At 41.0% G+C, this 24,470-nt stretch overlaps 4 protein-coding genes across 4 annotated transcripts; 3 read left to right on the forward strand and 1 right to left on the reverse strand.

The window, feature by feature from the left end:
• The first annotated feature begins 1,380 nt into the window (after positions 1-1,380).
• meltf (melanotransferrin) lies at positions 1,381-12,670 on the forward strand. The gene is made up of 16 exons (XM_037115408.1): positions 1,381-1,744; positions 3,259-3,413; positions 4,012-4,111; positions 4,953-5,138; positions 5,228-5,384; positions 6,615-6,682; positions 6,793-6,977; positions 7,325-7,490; positions 7,700-7,842; positions 8,052-8,148; positions 8,245-8,439; positions 8,895-9,048; positions 9,224-9,291; positions 9,375-9,559; positions 10,538-10,730; positions 11,020-12,670. Exons 1-16 carry the CDS (start codon positions 1,696-1,698, stop codon positions 11,085-11,087), a joined length of 2,169 nt encoding a protein of 722 aa, XP_036971303.1. The 5' UTR covers positions 1,381-1,695; the 3' UTR covers positions 11,088-12,670.
• Positions 11,348-16,432, forward strand: LOC119028720 (moesin-like). Its single transcript, XM_037114977.1, has 3 exons — positions 11,348-11,387; positions 14,234-14,598; positions 14,892-16,432. The coding sequence occupies exons 1-3, from the start codon at positions 11,348-11,350 to the stop codon at positions 15,207-15,209; spliced, it is 723 nt and encodes a 240-aa protein (XP_036970872.1). The 3' UTR covers positions 15,210-16,432.
• Positions 16,433-19,613: 3,181 nt separating this feature from the next.
• si:ch211-162e15.3 (protein NCBP2AS2) lies at positions 19,614-21,018 on the reverse strand. Its single transcript, XM_037115015.1, has 2 exons — positions 20,781-21,018; positions 19,614-20,655 (listed from the first exon to the last, which is right to left on the reverse strand). Exon 2 carries the CDS (start codon positions 20,589-20,591, stop codon positions 20,286-20,288), a length of 306 nt encoding a protein of 101 aa, XP_036970910.1. The 5' UTR covers positions 20,592-20,655; positions 20,781-21,018; the 3' UTR covers positions 19,614-20,285.
• Positions 21,019-21,839: 821 nt separating this feature from the next.
• On the forward strand, positions 21,840-23,720 carry fkbp2 (FKBP prolyl isomerase 2). Its single transcript, XM_037115016.1, has 2 exons — positions 21,840-22,449; positions 23,275-23,720. Exon 1 carries the CDS (start codon positions 21,997-21,999, stop codon positions 22,411-22,413), a length of 417 nt encoding a protein of 138 aa, XP_036970911.1. The 5' UTR covers positions 21,840-21,996; the 3' UTR covers positions 22,414-22,449; positions 23,275-23,720.
• The last annotated feature ends 750 nt before the right edge of the window (positions 23,721-24,470 follow it).

Below are 24,470 nucleotides of genomic sequence, written 5' to 3' on the forward strand. Positions count from 1 at the left end.
GTTCAGTTGGTTGCAATCTGCAGCCTGAACGCTAGATGCCACTAAGTCTGACACACTGGATCTTTAAGTTGAAACAAATTAATCCATTCCCAGCAAAAATGTAAGCAGTCTGTAGTGAACACACATATAATTACGGTTATATTATGACTGATATTATTCTATTCTTCTTTAATGTAAAAACAAGATTTTACTACAGAGATTAAGCTAATTTTATATACTGTCTATACTAGCTTAATCTATACCTTTGTATTATTTTCTATAAAACCATACGTAAAGATTCAAAATTCAAAATGTTATTGTTAATTAATACAGACAATTTAAAATAATTAAAAAAAAACACTTTCTATGTTAAGTAACTTTCACAACTATCAAATAAATACAGTAGACTAAAAATACAAATATTTGGTTTTATGGAAGTTAAAATGGCTCAGGTTTACAGCTAAAGTAAAGAAATAATCTGGCTGGTGCTTTGCTGCTGGTAAATACACTATTCAGCAGCCATCACTGCATATGGCACATAAGAGACATTCATATCCTGGATGTAGGAGCAATGACCTACCCTGAGTAAACTGGTGGATTTCTCTGGGTGTGGACACTGTTGGAAACATTTGGGCTAATGTTCACAAAAGTGTTTTTTTGTACATTTTGATACTGAATTCCCGAATATTGTATCTCTAAACTGGCAACAGACAACTTTTTTTGCTTCATGTTATCGTTGATGTGATGGAGTAAATGTTGCAAAATCTCCTGGGAAAATGAAAGCCGACTGTCACCATTTCTTTCTGCTTTTATGTCTCTGTTACAGACTGGTAATGATTTGATAACTCGTGTTTTGTTATTCGTTCTTGGTGGTTGCTTCTTTGATGGAAACGTAAAGCGATCCTGTCGTCTTCACAACAGGGTCACCAACAATACAGTACATGTTTGAACAGATTCACCCTCCACAGCTGGGTTGAACGGACTTTTGTTGGCAATTTTTGGGGATGTCAGGCCAAATCCCAACTCAGCAGTGAATGGCATTCACCAGAAAACCCACTGCTACACCTCACTTTACTTTAACACAACCTCAGCGGGTCAGGATTAGCTTTTGGTGAAACCTATGAAAAAGATTCAGCTCATACTGTCTCTGAATTAAACCTCCAGGTTGTGCTGAAAACTCCTAAAAGTCAGAGATAAAGTCGAAATTAGCAACCAAGGCAGGTAAACAGACTCGGTGTGTCTGCGTTGTTACAGTGAGTCACTGACCAGCGGCCTGACTGCGCTGGCATGAAGCCCTCCTTTCCTCTTGCCCATCGGTGGAAAAGCACCACACGAGTGGAGGAGAGGAGCGAGAGGAAAGCAGAGGTGCGGTTCCCTGACTGTAAAAGACCTCTCTGTCTGGGCTTTGGCCTGCAGCCAGGCAGGGCAGCAGAGACGTGTCACACCGGGTACACCAGGGAGGCACACTTCATAGACTCTGCGCTGAGCCTCACACACTTCTGCTGAGGGTCTTGTGATTCCTGAGTGATGTGTTGTAGGCGACTGAGTTGTAAATCACTAAAAAGAATATAACCAGGCCTTCACCTGAGGACTTTAAGCCACATCTTTAAGATAGAAATTGGACTTTGACTCAGGAGTTCTGATATAAAGGAGAGGACAGGGAGGAAGGATATTTCATCTCAGAGAGAGGAAGAGAGAGAGAGACAGAAAGAGGCCATGGCCATGTGGAGGACAGCCGGAGCTCTGCTGCTCATACTACATACAGGTAAGAAATGATTCATTAAACAAAACATTCATTGACGTAACAGAGTAACGTCATAATCTTCGTAAATGTTTATAGATATTCATAGTCTTATGCTGTGTCTTACTGCGTGGTTATGTGAAACCAGTGATCTTGGAAGTTGACTAAAATGTATTTACTCCAACTACAATATATAAACAGGAGAAGGAATAATAAGAGAAAGGAAGGATTTCTGCTGATGAATGAACATATAAATAGACAGACGGCATATGAAGTATAATGTGAAAGATTATAATCCAAATATTAGTTTATCACAGTTGTTTCCCAGTTGACCTCAACTTCTTGCTCATGTATGATGGCTTTGCGTGTTGGTATAGTGTATTGTATTTATTGGTTCATAAACTTTGTTTTTGCTCGTGAACGTTTAAAACATCACAAAACAAAATATTCAAACACTGTTTTTTTTCCATCTTGTTATTTATCTTGTGACCCTTTTAGGAGACTCTGGCACCCAATAATGTAACAATTAATTTAATGTGATCAAACATAATAAAACCTAATAATGCAATAGCTCAAGCAATAAAGTCATAAAATCAGTGATATCTTAAGAACATTTTAATTAATAATGTGTGACCATCAAAACTGATGATGCAGTACTAGTACAGAGGTAGCGTAGAAGTATGCACTACTTATGCACACTTATAATACTGCTAGTGTCATGTTAGCCAACTGAAAGCATGTTGACTTTAGGCTTTATGAAGAATTCAAAATTTACAACAGATGGTACACTGTTATCAGGCAAAGATGTATTCAACTAAACTACCAGTCAGTGACCAATGAACAACCTGCCGGCCGTTGTGCAAAGATCGTCCATCAGACCAGAGTGGATCTTTGACCACCTTTATGACCAGTGCAGGTGGAAGAAACACTTACGTGATCACGTCCAACAGACTCGAAAGATGTTGAACTCTTGACTGAAAATGTCGGCTTAATACATTATTAACAAAAATGTATTTTATGATATCAGTCAGAAGTCACATTATTTATTATTATTTTATGTTTTAAATTGAGTTAAGAGCACATTCTTTTTCAATTTCACGTGTTATTGCATTTTTGGAAATTATTTCATTTTTGCAGACATGTGACTCAAACCCTTTGGTTCAAGTCTCTGGCAATTCCCAAGTAATTTCGAGTCCTCAAAGTCAAGCCCTTACAGTTGAGGCAAGGCAGGTCTCTGCAGGTCCACCTGCCGTATCCTTTATAAAGAGAAAAGACAAGGTATTAGCGCCTGTCTAATAATGATATTAGTGGCCAATTTATCTGACCTGTTCAAAAAGTATGACAGCTTATTTAAACTGTATCATCATTTTTGAGATTCAAAAGATGTTATGTCATTGTCCGAACCGCTTATCCCTTTCCATGGGGTTGCGGGGTGTTGCTGCTGGAGCCAATCCCAGCCTTGTCTCTGGTGGGATAGTTTAATGGTGAGTAATCTCTGTGTGTGTGTGTGTGTGTGTGTGTGTATGTGTGTCTCTCAGTGTTTGGCCAGAGCAACATCAGATGGTGCACTATCTCAGACCAGGAGCAGAGGAAATGTCAGGCCATGTCTGAGGCTTTTGCCACAGTGTCTATCCGTCCAACCCTCAGCTGTGTCTATGGAACGACTGTCGAGGGCTGCGTCCAGAAACTACAGGTCTGATGACAAGATTAAACATACCTTATTAACTCAACATGTTTGGATATCTGCTGATTGTTTTATACAACTTTATAATCCTACAGTCTCTTGCAGTGTGAAATGTACTATTAATTTAGTCATCTATTAATTTGAGCCAGTCATGACAGCGTCAGACTGGTCAGCTGAGCTAATAAACCAGAGCTTAGAGTTGCAGAACAGACAATCAGGCATCAGATAACAAGGCAATACACTTGTTAATAGGTGATACAGTTATCAGGGGGCCTTACGAACAGGAGAACTGGATGGTTTTGAAACCAGAAACTGAGCTGGAAGGGAAATTTCCCTAAGTAGGTTACACTTCAAAAGATACTATTCCTCTCAAAAACATGTTTAATCCAAGTGAGGATAGATAAATCCTCATCCAACTTTAGTCTAGACCTGGCTGGACTCTCATATTCTTATTATGAGGGGAAACATATGGTAGTTTCGTATCTAGAACATTTTCCTTTGCATTAAATTTATAAAATTATCACATCGACTATTGATATTAAAGGCACTGTTATAATGTCCTGTAGTTTATCCATCATTAACTTTTCTGGTCGCCGTGTCTCCGCAGAAGAAAGAAGCAGATGCCTTGTCTATGTCCGGCGCTGACATCTACAAGCTGGGGAAGACTGCTACCCTCAAGATGGCCGCCAGTGAATCCAAGGAAGATCGTAAGATTCAATTTAAAATTTCCTCAAGAATCAGCAGCAGTAAAGGAGCACTATGAAAGTACAATGCTGACGATGACAGGTCACAAGAACTATAAAGTCAGTTTAACATTAGTAAAACTGTGAAATGAGAGTGGATCTGTCATGGGTATGATATTCAGTGACCCGGGAATGAGACTCAACAATCAAAACAATCACAGTGATATAGCAAGAGATGAATTAATACATGACAAAGTGTTAGTTTGACATTGTAGAAAATGCTACAAAATGCTATTTTGCTTTCCTGCTGGGAGTTAGATGCTGCTCTCAGTATGCAGCTAGCCATGAGCTAGCCAGCTATTTGCTTAGTTCAGTCAAGCGATCAGATAGACCGGCTCTGTCCAAAGTTTAAAAAATATATGCCCAGATGTATCTCCACACCTCACCAGTCAAAGTTCAGGGTTCATTTATTTGCCATTCTATGGCACTAGGTTGCACAACGCAAGACAAGCTGAAGTCTCTTTATGCTACACAGTAACATATGTTTCATGGTGGGTGTGGAGGATGAGTTGAGTCTTTAAATGTACACCAAGAAATATGTATACAAATTTGTGGTTTTATGGAAAGTCCGATGCTGGACTATCTCTTGTACAGAGCCAGGCAAGTTGTATCCCCATGGAAAAAGCTAATGTTACCTTATCATAATCTTTGTACTGCATATGTAGTATTTTAAAACAGGAGCAGTAGTCTGCACTTTTGAATGGTACGAGCACAGAGCCAGAATGTAATACGGTTCATTGGTGTCAAAGCACCCACAGAGCTTATCGTCATATGTGTGTTGACACCTGTGCTGTGATTGCCCCAGGTACCGGTGCCTCCTACTATGCAGTTGCTGTCGTGAAGAAAGTCAATTCTGGCATCAACATCAACAACCTGGCAGGAAGAAACACCTGCCACACCGGGAAAGGCCGAACAGCCGGCTGGAACATGCCCTTAGGATACTTCATAGACCAGGGCTACATGTCTGTGATGGGCTGCAAATTCTCTGAGGGTAGGCAACAAACATGGTTATATACATGCACATACATGGAGTGCACTGATAGACAGCTGGAGATATATTGTGTGTTGGTGTGCGTTCAGGCGTGGCAGATTTCTTCAATGCGAGCTGCATCCCCGGAGCAACTGAGGCCGGCGACCCTCCGTCTCTGTGTGAGCTGTGCGTAGGAGATGCTAACGGAAAAAACAAATGTTCAGCGAGCAACCGAGAGAGATACTACAGCTACGAAGGAGCTTTCAGGTAACATACCTTCACACTCTGCATACTGTACTATCATACACACAATGGATATGTGTCTGCAGGACATCCTGTGTAGTTCAGATGGAGAGGATTTCATGTCACCTAGATGCCTGCCTTTACTATCTGTACAGGTTTTAACTATGACTTCTGCTTAAATTTTTAATAATATCATATCATAATAATAGTAATATTATATTATAAATGTTATCTTCATGATTATCCAAGTAATAGCTTATTAATTCTGCAACCTTATCTAATTTAACTTGCAGAATGTGCATCATTTGCTTCCTATAAGTAAAAATTATACATCATGCACTGTTTTACTTTCATGAATGGCTTCAGGGAAGTTTTTGGATACAGCTCGGAAACTCGAATAGTTGAAACTTCTGTTGAAAAGACATTTTGCAACAAAGATATTGTAGCACAACGATAAAAACGGATCACAATGTCTTTAAAACAAGTGAATCAATTGAGCGTTCGAGCTAAATGCTAACAAAGGCATGGCAACATGACTATAGTGACGATGCTAACGTGCTAATGTTTAGCGGGTATATTATCAACAATGTTAACCATTGTTGTCTAATCTTATTTGTGAGATATCTGAAACAAACTTGTAAGAGATACCAGTTGTCTTTGAGAATTTTATTCTTTATAAGGAAGGTTCAGCAATCATACAGAGTGGAATACAGTCTGCAGAAAGAAGAGCGATGACAGACTGCTGAGACAAGGAGAAAGGAATGCCCTGTGTCCTTCTCATGCCTGTGCCAGGTTCCGTTATCTGTGGCTAGAAAACAAGAGGGCCAGAAAGGAGAATCACACAAAATAATAAGACTCTGTCATTGTGCACATAGTACAGGTACAACATTCAAGGATGTAAGAACATATGAAGACAATGTAAAACATAGTAATGATTTAAGAGTTCAGTCTTTTCTCATACAAGAATCTAGTAATATCATTTTCCATTACACCATCTTAGCTTTGCGCATTAGCACGCTAACATTGGAGTCACTGGAGGAAAAGGTCAGGGAGCCGACGTTTTTAGGAATTGTCTGGGCGCCACGAATGTCTGTCAAAATGTAATAACAGCCACAGTGGTTGTTCAGAAATGTTATTCTTAACAAAAGTGGTGGACTTGACAAAAAATAATAAGCAGGGATAACTGTGTTGGCATTCGCTTGCACCTTTAATTCTCTACACCTGTTTTTTTTTGTTTTGTTTTTGTTTCCGTAGGTGTCTGGCTGAGAATGCAGGAGAAGTGGCCTTCATCAAACACACCACTGTCAAGGAATACACTGATGGTAAAGTGTTAGTTAGCTAGTGGACCATCAGTAACTAGCCACCCATTAAGCCACTAACAGCCAGTTAGCTTTCCAGCAAGGACGTTAGCTAATCGGTTATCTTTGAACAGGTATTGGCCCAGACTGGGCGAAACCACTGCTGTCGGCGGACTATGAGCTGTTGTGTCGTGACGGCACCAGAGCTCCTGTCTCTCAGTGGAAAACCTGTCATCTGGTTCGCGTCCCATTCCGTGGAATCGTGGTCGGCGATCACATCACTCCATCTGTGGTGTACACCATGCTGACAGAGGGGCTGGTACGTCCAAACAGCTCTTACAAACACAACTACAGCTCATACCAAAGTGATCTAAATGGATGCTTTTATTAAGTCATGGAGATAGTTTGAACTAGTACCATTATCTGGTCCACAATGATCCTCATGTGCCACGTTATATTATTTGTTATGTTAATAATCTAGATCTAAATCTTTAAATTGTTTTGAAGCTGTCTCACCACATGGTCTGATGTTTGACACTCATGAAAAACACTCTATGAACTAACAGAATGATATCTTAAGACACGGTGAAGCTGTAAGATATGTTTCGCCACATTACCGTGGGATTTGATTTGTGAAATTAATTGAGCGTAATTTTTGGTTTGCAGGAAAAGTCAACCTTCAACATGTTTTCGTCTGGGAATTATGGAGGAGGAACCGTGCTCTTCTCTGATTCATCCGTCATGTTCCAGGGGGTGGAGTCAGACATCCCCCAGAGTTGGATGGGTCGTCATTATTACAATGCTATGAAAGCCATGGACTGTAAGGCTGAAGGTAAATCATCTGTCTATCTATCTATCTATCTATCTATCTATCTATCTATCTATCTATCTATCTATCTATCTATCCATCCATCCATCCATCCATCCATCCATCCATCCATCCAGTTCTGTTTTTTAGCCCTGGCTAACTGGGCCACCAACTTACCTATTGTGCCATTAATGGTAACCACCCATCTCTAACTCTATCTATAAATGTCCCAGACGTCCTGCGTTGGTGTGTGTTGACCAGCGGCGAGCAGACGAAGTGTGGTGACATGGGCGCAGCTTTCCAAACTAAAGGTCTGACCCCGTCCATCAGGTGTGTCTACGGCGACTCCGTGACTGACTGCATGGACAAAATCAAGGTGAAAGACGTTTCTTACTTTATCCTGAAGAACAGTGCCCTACAGTAGCACTCATTCACTTTGATTTAAAATATTAGAAATTATATAGTAATTATATATTAATATCAGTATCTGTGATAAGCCAATATCTGTCATATATGTACCAATTTCTTTTGGTTCTCACAGATCTGACATCTCATTGTGGTCTCTTATTTGTCATTCTTGTTTAGAACAACGAAGCTGATGCCGTCACCCTGGACGGAGGTTACATCTACACGGCAGGCAAAGAGTACGGCCTGGTTCCTGCCACCGGCGAGAGCTACACAGGTAAAAACACAGAAGCAGAGAGACTCACACAAACAAACATACAGTTTCTTGTTTTGAATAGGACAGATACAGGTGGTTGTTTTTTTTTGTCTGCAGACGACAGTGATGGCTCCATGTACTACGCAGTCGCGGTGGTGAAGAAGAGTAGCCAAGACATCCGTAACCTTGATGACCTGCGTTACCGCCGCTCCTGTCACACTGGATACGGTCGCACGGCTGGCTGGAACATTCCCGTATCAGCACTGATCGAGAGAGGCCTAATCACCCCGAAGAGCTGTGAAATACCCGAAGGTCAGTGGGATGTTGCTGTGTGTGTGAGTGTGTAACAGAGGTGTGAGCTGGAGTAGTCAGTACTTATAAAAACCCAGTGCTCAAATACTGAAAATTGATAAGAAAGTGGTGAAATATGCCACAATATTAAAATGCTCAAGATCTCAAGATGATGTCCTCACATGTAATTATTTTACTAAGACAGATATTTTTTTGTTCATATTTGTTCATTTAAAACAAAGAGATGCAGAAAATCTCCCATTTTCCATAAAAAAACTGGAACAAGAGAAACTTTTTGCATTTTTAAATTTTGCAGCACATTTCAGATTACACCGTCAGAGTTATTTACATTATAAATCATTTTTAAAAGGGCTTAACTCCACGTATGGCATATTTTTCTCATATTTACAAAATCTTGTTGGTCTAAAATAACAGAATTTTCCTTCCATCTTTTTCCCGTTTCCCATGATGCTTAGCGGTGGGAGGGTTCTTCAAGGAGAGCTGTGTGCCAGGTGCCAACCAGCCCGGGTTCCCCGCCAACCTGTGTGGGCTGTGTGTGGGAGACAGCTCAGGACAGAACAAGTGTGTGAAGGGACAAGACCAGTACGATGGATACGACGGTGCTTTCAGGTAAAGGGGAACATCCTGGATCTGATTTAAGATGCAGGTTTAATAGTCAGAATTCTGAGCACTGTAATCCGTAGTTATCAACCACCACGTAACAGAAGCTTGAGCTTGTGATTGTCTTCTAGCTTGAACTTTGACCTTTGCCCTGATGATTTGGCCGCATCTCTTGTCAATTCAGGTGTCTGGCGGTGGGAAATGGAGATGTGGCTTTCGTCAAACATACCACTGTTTTCACAAACACTGATGGTAAGACAATTAACCCCAAGATGCAAATACTCATTCTATGGGTCTCATAAGTGATCTAATAAACATTCTGTGCATATGTTTAGGTAATGGTGAATCGTGGGCGGCAGATCTCCGGTCCACAGATTACCAGCTGCTGTGTCCTCATGGCGCTAAAGCAGAGGTCACACAGTACAGACACTGTAACCTGGCCAGGGTCCCGTCCCATGCTGTGATGGTACGCTCCGACTACAACATCCACGCTGTCTATGGACTCCTGGACCGGGCACAGGTACGAGTGTGAGGGTGAAGAGACCTGACTCAGAATTAAGATGCCTGTAATCCTTCACAGGAAAAGACTGACTGATTATTTTGTCAGATTGAGGCTTTGATTGTATGAGATTTCAAATACTTGATGATGCATTCAGGGATGCTCTGAAATCTGAGAATTAATACTTGGCTGCCAAAAAGCATCATGGTGATGAGAAATGTTGTTGGACAACTAAATCCAGAAAACAAACGAGCAAACGTTCACATTCTGAAGTAGTTTTGTACATTTTGTTAGATTTAAGAGAAGAGACAAATCAGGAGATCATGAGTCAAGGCTCTAACTCTGTGCTGTGTTGTATGCTGACCATACTTGCTGAGAATATTTTTTGTAAAGCATCAGAAGCAACATTTTGGACTAAGAAAAGTGTACTTTTTGACAACAGAGCATTTGTGCCCCCACAAAAATACATTAACAGCATGTTAACGAGTGTATGAAAAAACAGACAATTAACACCCTAAATGATAAGGTGCTTTTCAGTATAAGAGTCTCTAAACCATCTAGGATTATACAAGATTTTGTGGCATTATGTCAGTAATTAAGCCTCAAAACATCCTCATCATAACATATGCACACTAGTCATGGCAACACCCCAGTCATAAAAAGATGAAATGGTTCATTACAATTTAAAACAACAATATGTTGAGCAGCCGACTCTCAGCTCTCAGATGCTGACGTATCCTCAAACGCACCATCAGGGAGTTTTTCTTTTTTTTCAAACAGGGGCCTGGCTACCTTATAATTACTTTTTGAAGATATATTAAATGACATCACTTAATAACTATAAAACTAATAAATAAATACAGGGGATAAAATACTGCCTTTCAGAGATTAACATCTTATCAGATTAGCTGTAATTTCATTTTCATTTCAAAGTGAAATCAGTGCCTCACTGTAACCAATTTCGTTGACCTGTTTTTCTCTGTTTCTGTCTCCTTCCAGGCATATTTTGGCAGCGATACAGGTACTGGTTTCAGGATGTTTGACTCGCAGGGCTATGGGGGCAAAGATCTCATCTTTAAAGATTCCACCGTTCGCCTCGTGGGCGTCGGCGACAAGAAGACCTACCAGGAGTGGCTGGGACAGGGCTACATGGACTCACTGGTCGACATGGAGTGTAACTCGTCAATTGCAGGTAAAAACACTAAACTGGCAAAAATAATTCCTTTCAATCCAGTGGCAATCCTGCTGGTTTTTAATGCTTGCAAAACATATAATGGAAACATTTATTTTTATTGTGTCTAACCCATTAAGGTGTATCTTAAAACATTCACTTATATGATTGAACAGAGGAGTGACGGATGGATTGATTACATAAACAAGGACACTATCAGACACTTTAGAGAAGCCGCCACCAGTTTGCACTCTGTAAAATAATTCTTCTGAACCTCGTTAATATCTCCCAATGTTTCTTCCTCTTACAGTGACGTCCTCTGTGTGGCTGCTGCTGCTGGCTGTGTTCAGCCTCATGCTGACTAACACCTGGATGTAGGGACATTACAGGACACAGGCCTCTTCTCCCCTCTTCTCATTTGTCCCTTTTTCTTCATCTTTCTTCCAATTTTCACACTTGAATCCACTCCTTCTATCCTTGATTTTGTGTTTTTATTTTTGTGAATTGTATCCTTTCTACCTGATTGTGTGCTATTTCCATACGTGAGGCGACGGCACGTTGAAGCAAATGAAGCACAATGTCTCTTGTTATTTGTGGCAGAGAGGAGAGTTTGGACTCTCAGCCAGTGTGAACCAGACATGCTGACAGAAGCTGCTGCTGCCACTGTGTTTACTGAAGGTGAGCTGCCATATCAGTGTGTATGCTGCCACCTGTTACATTGCTTTAGTGGTTAGCGCGTCTCTGTCTCTCCAGAGCTAGTTTTTACAAAGAGCAGACAATCAGATCTTTATCCTCACATGACCCCCCAGATCTTTTAACTTCTGTTTTTTTTAAAACCAAAAGGAAGACTATAACTGACCCAAGATCAGCTCCACCATTTTCAAAGGGCTTCCTGTGAATATAGAAGTCAGATTGGTGTTCTGCTCTGCTGCCACTGGCTCTGCGAGTACTGCTAACAAACACAGCCTTCCCTTACTTTGGGCAGTGTTTCTATGATAAGCTAATGCCATATCAGTGAATATGCACTAGTGTTGCCTCCACACAGAGCTGTGCTGAGGATGGTGTGATGAAGAGTGACTGAGTGTTTGTCCAGAGGCTGTCTGCTTCATGTTTGCTCCTCAAATCCGGAACAATCAGGAAGATAAATACTTTTTAATTTTAATCCGGTTTCGGCTAATATTCAACTGAGCCTGCTTGCAGCTGCACATTGCATTATATCAAACAGCAAACCTCACATCGGCAACCACTTCTCTCACATTTAGCATTGTAATGTCTGATTTCCGGCATATACGGAGTGAGTAATTCTGACAGACTGGGTCCAAATTCTTCAGGTTTGGGGAGAACATGAAGAAAACATCCCGTGGTTTGTGCTGGAGAGTGAATGGGTGTTTGGATGGTGAAGTCAGTTTAATAAGGATAACAGGCTTTAATTTGTATGTGTAATTCCAGCTTTTAATGTGAAAAAGGCAGTTTTTTTTTTGTCTTATGGTTACAAAATTGACTCCATTTTGATCTGAAAGGGAGGGTGTAAAAGGCAACAAAACACAGTGAAAGAAAATAATTGTATCTTCAACGCGATGTCCTCACTACACAAACAACTCACTCCAGACGTATCTCTTTCTCGCTCATCTGTTCTCGTCATATCTACTGTACATCCTGCTGCTTGATGCTGTTTTCTGTTTGACACTGTTGATTTGGATGTATATTTTCCTATGTTGAGAGATTTATTTTTATATGAAGTTCAGGTGCCATATCAGTGTATATGTACTGACTCATGCCGTCAGAAACGAATGCCTTCTCTTCCTCCTGATAGAGATTTATTTCTGTGTGAAATGGAGTAACATGTAACTAATGTTTAGTTGCCAGGCCAGTGCGCCTGCACAGGTATTGCTACATAAAACTGCCGACTCAAGCTGTTTTCTGTGCTTTGCTCTAGTGAAATAAAGTTATGTACTGCAAGACTTTTTGTGTTCGAGTTCATTTTCTGCAGATGTTTCAAACCGTTTCTCTCCTCAGTTATTTAATGTTTATCTAGTTTTGGTAGAGATCAGATCTCTATTCACACCCTTCTATAACTCAGACACTCAATTTTTTCCCTTTAACACCAATTTATAGGATTACTAATTAGCAGTAAAATGTGTTCTTCTTTTAATTTGACATAGTGAAAGAGCTGCAACAATTTTTTTTTTCATAATTGATCAATCGTCCTGGCATATAACATCAGAAAACAGATGAAAAAGCAAAATGTAAATTTTCTAAAGCCCTAAGTGACTCTGTGATGACCGTGTTGTCTCCACTTCAGACAATCTTTGCACATGTGCTCTTATGAATGTGTTTTTAACTGCCATGTCTGTTTTGATGCATCAGTCCCTTTAATCCAGGGCAAGTTTCTCCCACGTAGGAAGGACTGAGTAACTTTGACCTTAATTAATGTCAACTATCATCGGTCCACAACCAAGGTACATTACATTTTCTAAGACATGAAGACAGTAAAGCAGCAAATTCTCACATGTGAAAAGCCGAAACCATCAAATGCTTCATTGAAAACTTACACACTTCATCATTTGCTCAAATATTTACCACAAAAAGACAACCCCCTTATCTATTAATCATTGCTCCACAGTAACTAATTGTCATGAGGAGCAATGATAAGTCTTCTTGTCCCCTGACCTCTTTTTAAATCCTCTTCGGTGTTTCATATATTCCTTGTTATGAAAGCATATGGACTATGAGTTACAACTGGAAGGCAGTGAACTGTGAACTTCACTCCCTCCGACTGTAAATCTGACAATACTCCTCCTTACCGTCGCTCCCTAACATTAAATTGCAATTGCGATTTGAAACGAAACGATAAGCAAATTGCAGAGGTTGCAGTTAGTAGTTAGTTCTGCTGTGGTATGCACCTCTGACCCACGGTTAAACACTTGTTAATGGTTTTACACATACATGCAGTCTTCCTAGCGTGACAGTCACGCTTGCCAATCAGACTTGGCTCAGGGCAACAGCGTGTACGCTTTAACAGCACTGTGTAGTAACAAAGTAGCACGGACATTATGGAAGTATGTTGGCTTCTAAGAGACAGATGTGCAACAAAACAAGGTACTATGCAAGACTGAGTGTTTGACTGCTATAAGTTGGCAACAATTCACAAGTTTAAGTTCTGGTATTTTGATTAGAATATACATATGTAGCAGAGCTATAGGGTGTCCAAAGCACAGCCCACTATTATTATTCCTCGCGCCTCTTCTTAAACTTATTAGTGGGCTGTGCGTCTACATGAAATAAAAGATGTGGGATCCAAATCAAGCTAATGGGAATTTTTTGTCAAGTTTTTCCAGCTGCTCTCCACTGTAGCGATGATCTAGCCTCACACAATACACACCCATTAAAAAATCTGAAGACAAGCTAGGAAAACCCCATAAAACAGGCAGAAAATAACTTCTGATACTTGAGTTCATTTAGTTTCGAACCATTTCATTCACATATTCAAACAATAACAATTTTAAAATGTTTTTTTTGTGAAGCCACAAACATTCTATGGCGTTGCCATAGCAACAAATCCAAGGCTCTCTATGTGGCTCAACTGGACAAGCAGAAACACAAGAACAACACCCTTGTGGCTGAACTGAGGAATGTTGAGCAGAAGCTGGAGGGTCATCAGGTTAAGTGGGAGGAGGAAAAGACATCCCTCATTCAGGCCACAAAAGACTTGAAGGAGACTGTGCAGGAACTGGCCAAGAGTGAGGACGAGGCTAAGAAGACTGTAGAAAGATCCAAGGCTTCCCATCAACTTCAGATTAGGGAACAGAAAGCAGAGAACAGAGAGATTGCATCTGCCCTCAAAAACGTAAAACATCTGCTGGAAACTGAGCACCTCCACTGGCAGCAGGAGAAATCCAGCGCTCTCTATGTGGCTCAGCTGGACGAGAAGAAACACGAGAACAACACCCTTGTGACTGCTCTGAGAAATGTTGAGCAGAAGCTGGAAAGTCATCAAGTGGAGTGGCAGGAGGAAAGGTTATGCCTCATTCAGGCTGCAGAGGACTTTAAGAAGACTGTGGAAAGATCCCCACCTCCCATCAACTCCAAATTAGGGAACACAACGCAGAGACCAGGAAGATCACACCTGCCCTTAACGAGGCAGAGGATCAGCTGGACACTGAGTGCCTCTCCTGGCAGCAGGAGAAATCCTCCCTGCTGGAGGAGATGGAGAAATCCAGATCTGGCTGTGAGGTTAACCTGGATGAGCAGAAACACAACAGCAAAACTGTTATGTATTCTCTTAATACAGTTAAGCAACAGCTTGACAAACATCTCATAGAGTGGCAGGAGTTCAAGACCAAGGCAGAGGAGCAGAAACACAAGAACAGCACTCTCAGGGCTTGTCGGAGGATGGCTGACATGACAAAACTAAAAGACGTCCCTCAGTCAGGCCACAAGGTGTCTCAAGAGTACTGCAGGAAAAGGAGCTGGAGTGGGAGGGACAAGAAATTTCCATGATGTCCCAGCTGGAAGATCTAATGAGGAAGAAGATGAACAAGATGAAATGGTATAGAAAGCTCTCCCAGTGGCCTGATCCACATTCAGAAACTGACAGGAGACTCAAACCCATGCATTTGTTTTCCTTGTGCAACCAGTGGTTTTTGGGTGCTCCGGTTAACAAAGCTTAATTGAAGAGGAAATTCTTTGATTAAAAGAAAAAAAATATGTGAGATCAGATGATACCACCTTAACACCCAAAACGGCCTTTTGAGGGTCATGACTCAACTTTTCCCTTTGCAAGCAGTGGTTTTCTCCGGGATGTTCCGGTTAACCAATTTTAATTGGAGAAGAAATTCTTCGATTAAAAGAAAAAAATATATGAGATCAGATGATACAATCTTACCCCCCGCCCCCCCAAAGCAGCTTTTTGAGGGTCATGACTCAACTTTTCCTCTGCAACCAGTGGTTTTCTCTGGGATGCTCCGGTTAACCAATTTTAATTGAAGAAGAAATTCTTTGATTAAAAGAAAAAAAAATATATGAGATCAGATGATACAACCTTTACCCTCCAAAACAGCCTTTTGAGGGTCATGACTCAGCTTTTCCTGCACAACCAGTGGTTTTCTCCGGGATGCTCCGGTTAACCAATTTGAATTGAAGAAGATATTCTTCAATTAAAAGAAAAATGTATACGAGGTCAGATGATACAGTCTTAACCCCCCAAAACAGCCTTTTGAGGGTTTTGACTCAACTTTTCCTGTGCAACCAAAAAAAAAAAAAAAAAAACACTAACAGGGGAAAGTTGTGGGAGGACAGCAGTGGAAGGGTGACAGCAATAGCGATCGTGGGTTTTGAAGGTTTAGAGATTTGTGAAATTTAACGTGTATGGAGTGTATAGTTAGGGTTAGTGTGTGTTTAATGTGTAGTGTAATGGTTTTTTTTGTTTGTTTGTCAAAACAATGAGGCGACCACTGAATGTGGAGCGGACGGTGCAGCTCTTCTTTGAGCTGGAAGGAGCATTGCCTGCATTTTAATTTTTTTTTTTTTTTTTTTTTTACACCATTTTATGTTTGCAATTTAAGTTATACAAATGGCTCAATAAACATGTTTGTGGTTTTCGGGGTAAAAAATCTAACTTTTTACTACTCAGATTTTATGTTTTTTGTGTGATTTTAGGTCAATTGTGTTAATGCAGTATTTCAAAATGAAAAAATAACTGTACAGGTCAATAACATATTCAATAAAGCTCGGTGTTTGTTCCAAAACCAGCCTGTGTGTGTCTTGCGTTTGTGTCCCTTTTTGGTGTAATCATACACTAATGTTACATGCTATTTTCAAAATGTATGACTAAAATGTAAGTCAGCTAAATATATATATTCTATATATTACATATATTGTATATATTAAGGACATGATGGCTTGTATTTTTTCTATCTTTCATAGTGGACATACTTGGAAATACTCAGCTTTTTCCGCAAATGTTTTCCCATTCATCCTAATAGGGAATTTTCCAAATGTCATTCAGCTACTACATCAGGATACGTTCAGCTAGAGAAACAATTCAATTATCAAAATGTTCAGCTTTTTCAAATATTCCTATTCAAAACCACCCGACTTTCAACCTCTTCTTGTCCCTCATACTTTGAGCTAGAGACACCATTCTAAGTTTTAAAGAGGCAGAAGACCATTGAACTATTGGGCATGTATTCAGCTTTTTACAGTCTTTTAAGGTTTAAGTCGTAAGGATTTTTAGCTCGTCTTCTGATTTTATTATGGGTGTGTATTGCGTCAGCTAGAGTGCATGACATCCTCACTAGAGTGGAGAGCAGCTGGAAAAACTGGAGAAAAAATTAAATTTTTCACATTTTTTATTTCACATGGACAACAATTACATATAAATGTTGGAAATATTGGTGGCTTTCAGCTGATGGTCTTATATCAGATGTAGGACTTACAGTTTTGGCTGTAGGAGCCCTAGAGCGACAAGCACTCCAGCAACTCCCCCATAAGCCGCAATGTTAATTTTGAGCCTACATTTCTGGAGGAGAGTAGACGGTACCTGTTTTGTCTCTCACTCTGCTGCCCTCATTTTTCACTCTGCAGAAATGAGTTCAGCAATGTCTCCTGTTACTCACTGTACAAATATTTTGGCCATAACCATTACACCTTTTTCAAAACTCAGGAGTTTGGGAGGTGTTTTCCCATTCATTCTTATGGGGACATTTTCAGCTTTGGTCCAGAGAAACTGTTCACAAACATGGTTGGTCAAGGTACGGACAGCCTAAAAATACATTGTCCGATGTCTGTCGAGTGGAGTGGCTATTAAACCAAACTTTTTTCACAAAGATTGTGAATTCTGTAAAATCTTCTTTTTAGAAAAAGATAAAATAAAATATAACAGGCATATCAGGTATTATTAAAATTGATTATGATAACATTTTACTCATTTAGCTTAATTAATCAAGACATCAGTGGGCAAAAATAAAAAAATCTGTTGCAGATTAGTGGGCTGAAGTGACCTTGGGCAAAATACTGAACCCCAAATTGCTCCTGATGTGCTGGTCACCTCAGTGTATGTCTGTTTGAATTACTGTCAAAAGCTAAATGCCCTAAATGTAAATATATTAATGGAGTTTCTGGTAGAAAGGATTGTCTGATGACGTTGTAATACTGTGTTGTAAAATGCATACTGATTTATGTAAAAAAAAGTTTGAACAAACGTGAACACGAGACTTACAGAAGCTTCATTCAAACACGCCTATATGAATTCAAATTCAGTATAACATGAGTCGGAGACGGATAAATAATGTAAAGGTACACAGCGAAAAGGTCAGGCTGAGGGTGCGCTCATCTGTTATTCCATATGGGAAAAATGAATGCAGTGACGAAAAAGTATGTGGAGAAACCCCTATAAATTCTTCATATATATTCCTCACACACACACACACACACACACATTTACATTTATACTAGTCTGCCCACGCGTCACACTGCATCATCAAACAGTCCCAACTGGGCCACACACTTGAAAATATTGTATCCGAAATGCTGAGTCAGCTTCCCATTAGCAGATGACACATTAGCGCTCAGACAATCCACTGATAATTCATTGTAAATGCCAAAACCACCCATCCTCTTACTGTAACTGCATTGCAGCAGTGCGTTTGGAGAGCCTGGGGAGAGGAGGGTAGAGAGTAATTAGTGTGGCTGTGCTCGCCAGCCCACTATGGACACTTCTATAGCAGAGCTATAGGGTGTCCATAGTGGGCTGTGCACACAAACAAAAAATATATCAAAACGTGCGTCTCGATCTGACTCGGTATGCTATCATTCAGATTTTTAAAATTGTGAAACTGCGAAAAATTTCCCATAAGGAATGAATGGGACGAGGTCAAAAATGTCGCAAATCTGCTCAGAAATCAGCTGCCCCAGTCCGTTACCAGGGGTGGTTGGCAACGATCACCGTGGCAACCGAGATCAGCTGGGCCAACAGAGAGAGTCTCTCTCTCTCTCTATCTGTCTGTCTCTCTCTCTCTCTACCTGTCTGTCTGTCTTTCTCTCACTGTCTTTCTCTATCTGTCTCTCTCTACCTGTCTGTCTCTCTCTCTCTCTATCTGTCTGTCTCTGTCTCTATCTGTCTGTCTCTATCTTTCTGTCTCTGTCTCTCTCTCTATCTGTCTGTCTCTATCTGTCTATCTGTCTGTCCGTCTGTCTCTCTCTCTCCGTCTGTCTGCCTCTCTCTCTCCGTCTGTCTGCCTCTCTCTCTATCTGTCTGTCTTTCTGTCTGTCTCTCTGTTTCTCTCTGTCTCTGTCTCTCTCTCTCTGTCTGTCTCTGTGTCTCCCTCTGTCTGTCTGTCTGTCTCTCTATCTCTGTTTATTTTACAATCCATTGTACAGTGACAGCTCTTTTTTCTGTCGCTAACTCGTCCCACATCGTTGAGCGCACACAAACATACAATATATCAAAACGTGTGGTTCGATCTGACTCAATATGCTGTCATTCAGTTTTCCAGAATATCAATTTTTCTGCCAAACAGAACAGAAGAAAAACTGCCAAACATTTCCCATAAGGAATGAATGGGACGAGGTAAAAAAAACCATCGCAAATCTTCAACATTTTTCAAACATCTCCTGCTCTGGCATACGTTGACCTAGACACACCATTCGAACTTTAAAACGTAGATACAAATCCAAATTATCAAGGTGGGATCCAAATTTTGCTCTAGCTTTCATAGTCTTTTCGTTACGGGGCAAAGCGCACAGCCCACTCTCGCGATTCCCCGGCGGGGAATTGTCTAGCTGTCTTTTAGAAGCCAAAAATACTTCCATATGTCAAACAAAAATCTATGTTGTAGTATCAGTTGTAGTTGGAGTATACATAATATATATACAAAAATACAAATAATAAGAGCCGACGCTATCTAGTGGTCAAAGTGGTTATAAATTATCATCTTTATTCATACAGTCAAAACAAAATGGCAAATTCATTGCATACACACCCACGTCTCTCTATGTATTTACAACTAAGACCAATAAAATTGTCCACCAAGACAACTTCATGTACAGATCCACAAGAGCTCTTTGGCAGGAGTTGATGTTCCGAGTGCACATTGTCTGAGGGAAATGGATAAAAAGGCAATCCTTATCAAGACAGCATTATTTGAACATAGATTCAGATGAAGAGGCTATCAATAACACCCAGCTGAGTCTGTCCTCATGAGAAAAGGTTTTTTGTGACACTGCTGTTGGAAAATTAGACATAACCTTTCACACCAGTCCAAAAATTCTACATCATTTTCTAAAATAGCCCCTTGTTTACCACAGGATGAATGGAAAGAACACATCTGTCAGTTCTTTCACAGAGTTGCAGTGAATATATAACGGTTTATATAAAATGAACTGGCCACAGACTGCAGGTCAGTGTGAACCTGTTGACATTATGAAGAACCAGCAGCTGATCGGTGATGGTTGTGTTCACCACCACAGTCTTGACATGCATGGTGCAGGTAGATGGTCAGGCAGTCAGGTGAGGTTAAACAAACATGACATGTTGTCAGCCCGGTCTCTTCACACCCTTCAGCCACTCTCTCCTCTTTACTTCTTGATCTGTCTGGAGCCGTCCTTCCATCCTTCTTTCACCTCGTTCACAAATGTGTCTTTGACCCTCCGGAGGCGGCCGCCCATCTCTCCCAGGTCATCGGGCACCTTGCCGGCCTCCTGCCGGACCTGCCGCAGCGTCTGGGACCGCATGACCCGCGCCGAGGCGTCCCGGCCGGCTATCTGAGCCTTAGTGATGGCGTAGGCCGTGATCTGGGCCGCCCTGCGAATCGGACGCGACTCTGCCAACTTCTCGACCACATGGAGGTTGTTGAGGAGGTTGTATAACAACCGGGACAGCATTTTGATTCCACTGACGCGTTAGCTTAGCCAGCTAGCAGCCCCGTCAAACTCCCGTGTCTCGTCCCTGTAACACACCGAGGTTCACCGACAGTTAGCTGGACGGATACATCAGCTGACATTAGCGTCTACAGTCATGTATGTTGGGGTTCTGCTGTACATTTCCATAATGCTACAGAAAAGTTGACTTACCTTAGCTGAACCAGGTGACCGCTTAGTGTCACACAGTGGTTAACATAACAGACTGCACAGCGTAGCTGAAGTTGGTTTCAGATTCGACAGTTAAAGGTAAACTCCCTCAATTTTAGACAACAAGGCGTGTTGACAAGTCTTGGCGCGAACTACCCCATATGTAAAAAATAGCCACATAAAGCCTGTTGTGGATCCAGAGGAAGCAGCATGTAGTTGGATATATTGCCTTCAGTGATGTCACTCAGTGACTGAGTTGCATTGTGGGTAATGCAGACACCAGGTTTTTAAAAAAAGCAGTCCACTGCTCTGGCACAGCACTCCTGTAACACTGTTGGACTCATTATTACAGTTTTAAAACAAATGATCAATAGACACAGAAGAACCAGATATTACATTTTTAACTTATATGGGCGTGTTTAAACCATTTTTGGAGGCTCACATCAGAGGCCTACAGTGGTTTTTAAAGTAGGACTAAATGTATTCTAGAGGTGGACTGTAGTGGTGGACACTAACAGTTTCTCAAGTAATGTTCTTAAGTTCAACATTATTATATTATTCTACTACATCTCAAGGGGAAATGTTTGACTTCCTTGTACTCTACGCACCACTACATTTGTTTTACAGCCGTATCAGTCACAACTGAGATGAAAAATGTACTCAGTGGATAATACAACAAGCTGTTAAATTACTACACATTTTTAATGTGGCAAATCGATATGTAATGTATATAGTATTTTGCTACAATGATGATCTTATTAGTTGGTAATTCAATAGTTTTGTTCTTCCAGTTTACAACCAGCTGAATATTGTATCTATATATATAATTATAGATTTGGAGGTCATCACATTCCTCAAAGGTTTCCAAAGTTTCACATATGTGAAAAGGGGTTTTAAATCATCTAAAGACTGTTACTATTATGGCGAGCTCTCGTTTTACGTGTTTGATTGTTGTAACACCTGAGTTTGAAGCGGAGCCTGTCCAATGTGAGGCCAACTTCAGCCAAAGACGTTACAGGCGCTTTTCCGGACGTCTTTGCTGGTTACACCTGCCGGCGACCAGCACTTCCGGGGTCTTCTCCATACGTACATCCGTTTTGGCGAACAGATTTCCCGTCTCGTTTCCCTGATTCATCCCCCAAATTGGCTGCCTGGCCTCAGCGCTCGCTCGTCTCTACCTGACCCTCCAGCAGCTGTAAAGTCCGGCCCGGCTGCAGTCATGCGGGTGCTCCTGCTGTTCGCCGTCACCGTGCTGTCTCTGAGCCCGGCGGCAGTAAGCGGAGCTGAGAAGAAGAAGCTGCAGATCGGCATCAAGAAGCGGGTGGACAACTGCCCCATCAAGTCCCGCAAGGGAGACGTGTTGAACATGCACTACACGGGCAAGCTGGAGGACGGCACCGAGTTCGACAGCAGCATCCCCCGCGACAGACCCTTCACCTTCACCCTGGGCACCGGCCAGGTGATCAAAGGCTGGGACCAGGGCCTGCTGGGCATGTGCGAGGGCGAGAAGAGGAAGCTGGTCATCCCCGCCGAGCTGGGCTACGGAGACCGGGGAGCTCCTCCGAAGATCCCCGGCGGAGCGACGCTCATCTTCGAAGTGGAGCTGCTGAGCATCGAGAGGAGATCCGACCTTTGATGAAGAGGAGACGGCGAAGAAGGCAACTTTCAGAACGTAAGTCATCACAGATGTGCCAGCTGGTCTCTGAGTGAAGGTTTGCTGTGAGGTGATTCGATGAAGCACAGATTCATTACAGAGCACACACCATGTTCAGTGTTCAGTTCAGTGTCAGCTTAAACTGAGAGCACACATACAGATAAGATGGAAAAATCCGATTTAACTTCAAGATTGAGGTTTGATTCTCTTTGTGGTCTGCCTTTAATTAACTGAAAGCTATGAATTAAACGATTAACAATAATATTTTTTTATGTTGTCTTTTCTATTTTGAGAACTGATATTTGTCTTGTTATCAGTTTTCACTGTCCGATATCTATTTGACTATTTCACTGTCCACTGTTGCTGTTTCACATTAAAAGTATTGAACATGTGTAGCACTTGATGGCTTTATCTTGTCTACCAAAAAAAAAAAAAAAGTCATGACGATGATGTTTCCAGCATTTTTCTGACAGCAGATCAGTTTTGGATATGCCAGTATGGTTTATGACTAAATGAGAAGGGGCAGCCATGGTGAGCCGAGCAGCTGCAAGCCACAGGAAATGCAATAAAGGTGGTTTTGGTGTTTGTTCTGAAACTGGTATCAGTTTTAGATTTCAAAAGAGACCCAGCCCGTATCAGAAGTAGGATTAACTGGTCAAATCAAGGAATATCTAATATCTGCATCCTGAAGAGAAACAACTTGACTCTGTGACCTCTGAACCCCAAAAGAGATGCTGTTACTCAGGGAAAGCCAGAACACATCCTTTTGTCATGCCTGTGACACGTTTGCTTTTTTTTAAAAAAAAAATGTATGTTTAGTGTGCTGTTATTTCTTTTTTTCAGGTTCCAGGAGCTGCTGCAGCATTAAGTGCAGGAATCTGACCTCTGATGAAGACTAAATGTTAATTCTGGGAGTAGAGATGGCAACCCCACTGTCCTCCTCTGGCTGGCTGTTGTGCTCTGGTTTAGTGAACTAATGATATTACACAATACAAGAGCTGACTGTATGTCTTTGTTAAACATTAGCAGAATTGAAAGCGAGCAGCTGAGACCAGTATTTGGCTGCGGGCTGACGGTGTAACGTCACGTCTGTGCCGTTTCATGTCACTGTTGTTTTTCATTTTTCTGTTATTTCTAAGCAGGGTTATTAATATCGCTACATTCTTTTCACACACACACAAAACACATTGTATGTTTGTTAAGTCGGTTGCGGGTGGGTGATGGATCAGGTTGAATGATTTTGTTACTTTGAATATCTGAATTATAATAAAATGTTGACCTTTCTGGAAGCTCTGCAGTTTGAAGTGTTTTTTTTTTTTTTTTTTTTTTGACATGAAAAAACATGTTTTGACAGTTTTTTTTGCACCACTCTTGTGTTTTGTTGATGTTTCATATGATTCGTAATCAGAAGTCTGATTAATACAATAAGAATATTCTGGTAATTACACCCTGTAAATGTCCTATAGCACCTAATCAGTTTTGCATGCTCGTAGTATGTGAAGTACACCATTTTATCCTGTTTTTTTATTTTTTTTATTTTTACAATATTTAAAAAATATGTGTAAAATATCTGAGTAATATCAGAAAACAGACATTTTTTTCCCCTCAAGATATCTGACACATTTGTAAAATATCTGGAAGGTTTAGTTAAATGCCATATGAAGAAAAAAGTGCCCACAGGATGGAAAGGGACATCAGATGGGTAGATGAGTGCATCAGTGGCCTTTTCACAGCAGCCAATAGAGTGGCACCACATCTCACAAGGCCTTCAGCTTCACTGGTCACGTGACTTCTGGCACCTCCACAGACCAGACTTGCACAATTTGATTCAGTGTATTGATTTTGAGTGGCTTGATTTTGACAAAACAAGGCACATAAAAATAAAATATCTTAGAAGACAAGAACAAAGAATAAAAATAAGGTCAAATGTGCTGCTCCATTTCCTCTTTTCCATCAAGCGTTCGTTTATGTCTTCACTGACTCTGAGTTATCGTCAGTGTTCACACGGGAACTGTGAACTAAATAATGTCGGTTGACGT

Source organism: Acanthopagrus latus, chromosome 11 (assembly GCF_904848185.1).
Source record: "Acanthopagrus latus isolate v.2019 chromosome 11, fAcaLat1.1, whole genome shotgun sequence".
Classification (NCBI taxonomy): domain Eukaryota; kingdom Metazoa; phylum Chordata; class Actinopteri; order Spariformes; family Sparidae; genus Acanthopagrus; species Acanthopagrus latus.

Excerpts from the sequence above, each read along its gene's own strand:
- meltf (XM_037115408.1), top strand. The coding sequence starts at position 1,696 with ATGGCCATGTGGAGGACAGCCGGAGCTCTGCTGCTCATACTACATACA. Across the intron at positions 3,414-4,011 it reads GCTGCGTCCAGAAACTACAG|AAGAAAGAAGCAGATGCCTT; the intron begins GTCTGATGACAA and ends GTGTCTCCGCAG. Across the intron at positions 7,491-7,699 it reads CATGGACTGTAAGGCTGAAG|ACGTCCTGCGTTGGTGTGTG; the intron begins GTAAATCATCTG and ends TAAATGTCCCAG.
- LOC119028720 (XM_037114977.1), top strand. The coding sequence starts at position 11,348 with ATGCTGACAGAAGCTGCTGCTGCCACTGTGTTTACTGAAG. Across the intron at positions 11,388-14,233 it reads TGCCACTGTGTTTACTGAAG|CCACAAACATTCTATGGCGT; the intron begins GTGAGCTGCCAT and ends TTTTTTGTGAAG. Across the intron at positions 14,599-14,891 it reads AGCACCTCCACTGGCAGCAG|GAGAAATCCTCCCTGCTGGA; the intron begins GAGAAATCCAGC and ends TCCTGGCAGCAG.
- si:ch211-162e15.3 (XM_037115015.1), bottom strand. The coding sequence starts at position 20,591 with ATGCTGTCCCGGTTGTTATACAACCTCCTCAACAACCTCCATGTGGTC.
- fkbp2 (XM_037115016.1), top strand. The coding sequence starts at position 21,997 with ATGCGGGTGCTCCTGCTGTTCGCCGTCACCGTGCTGTCTCTGAGCCCG.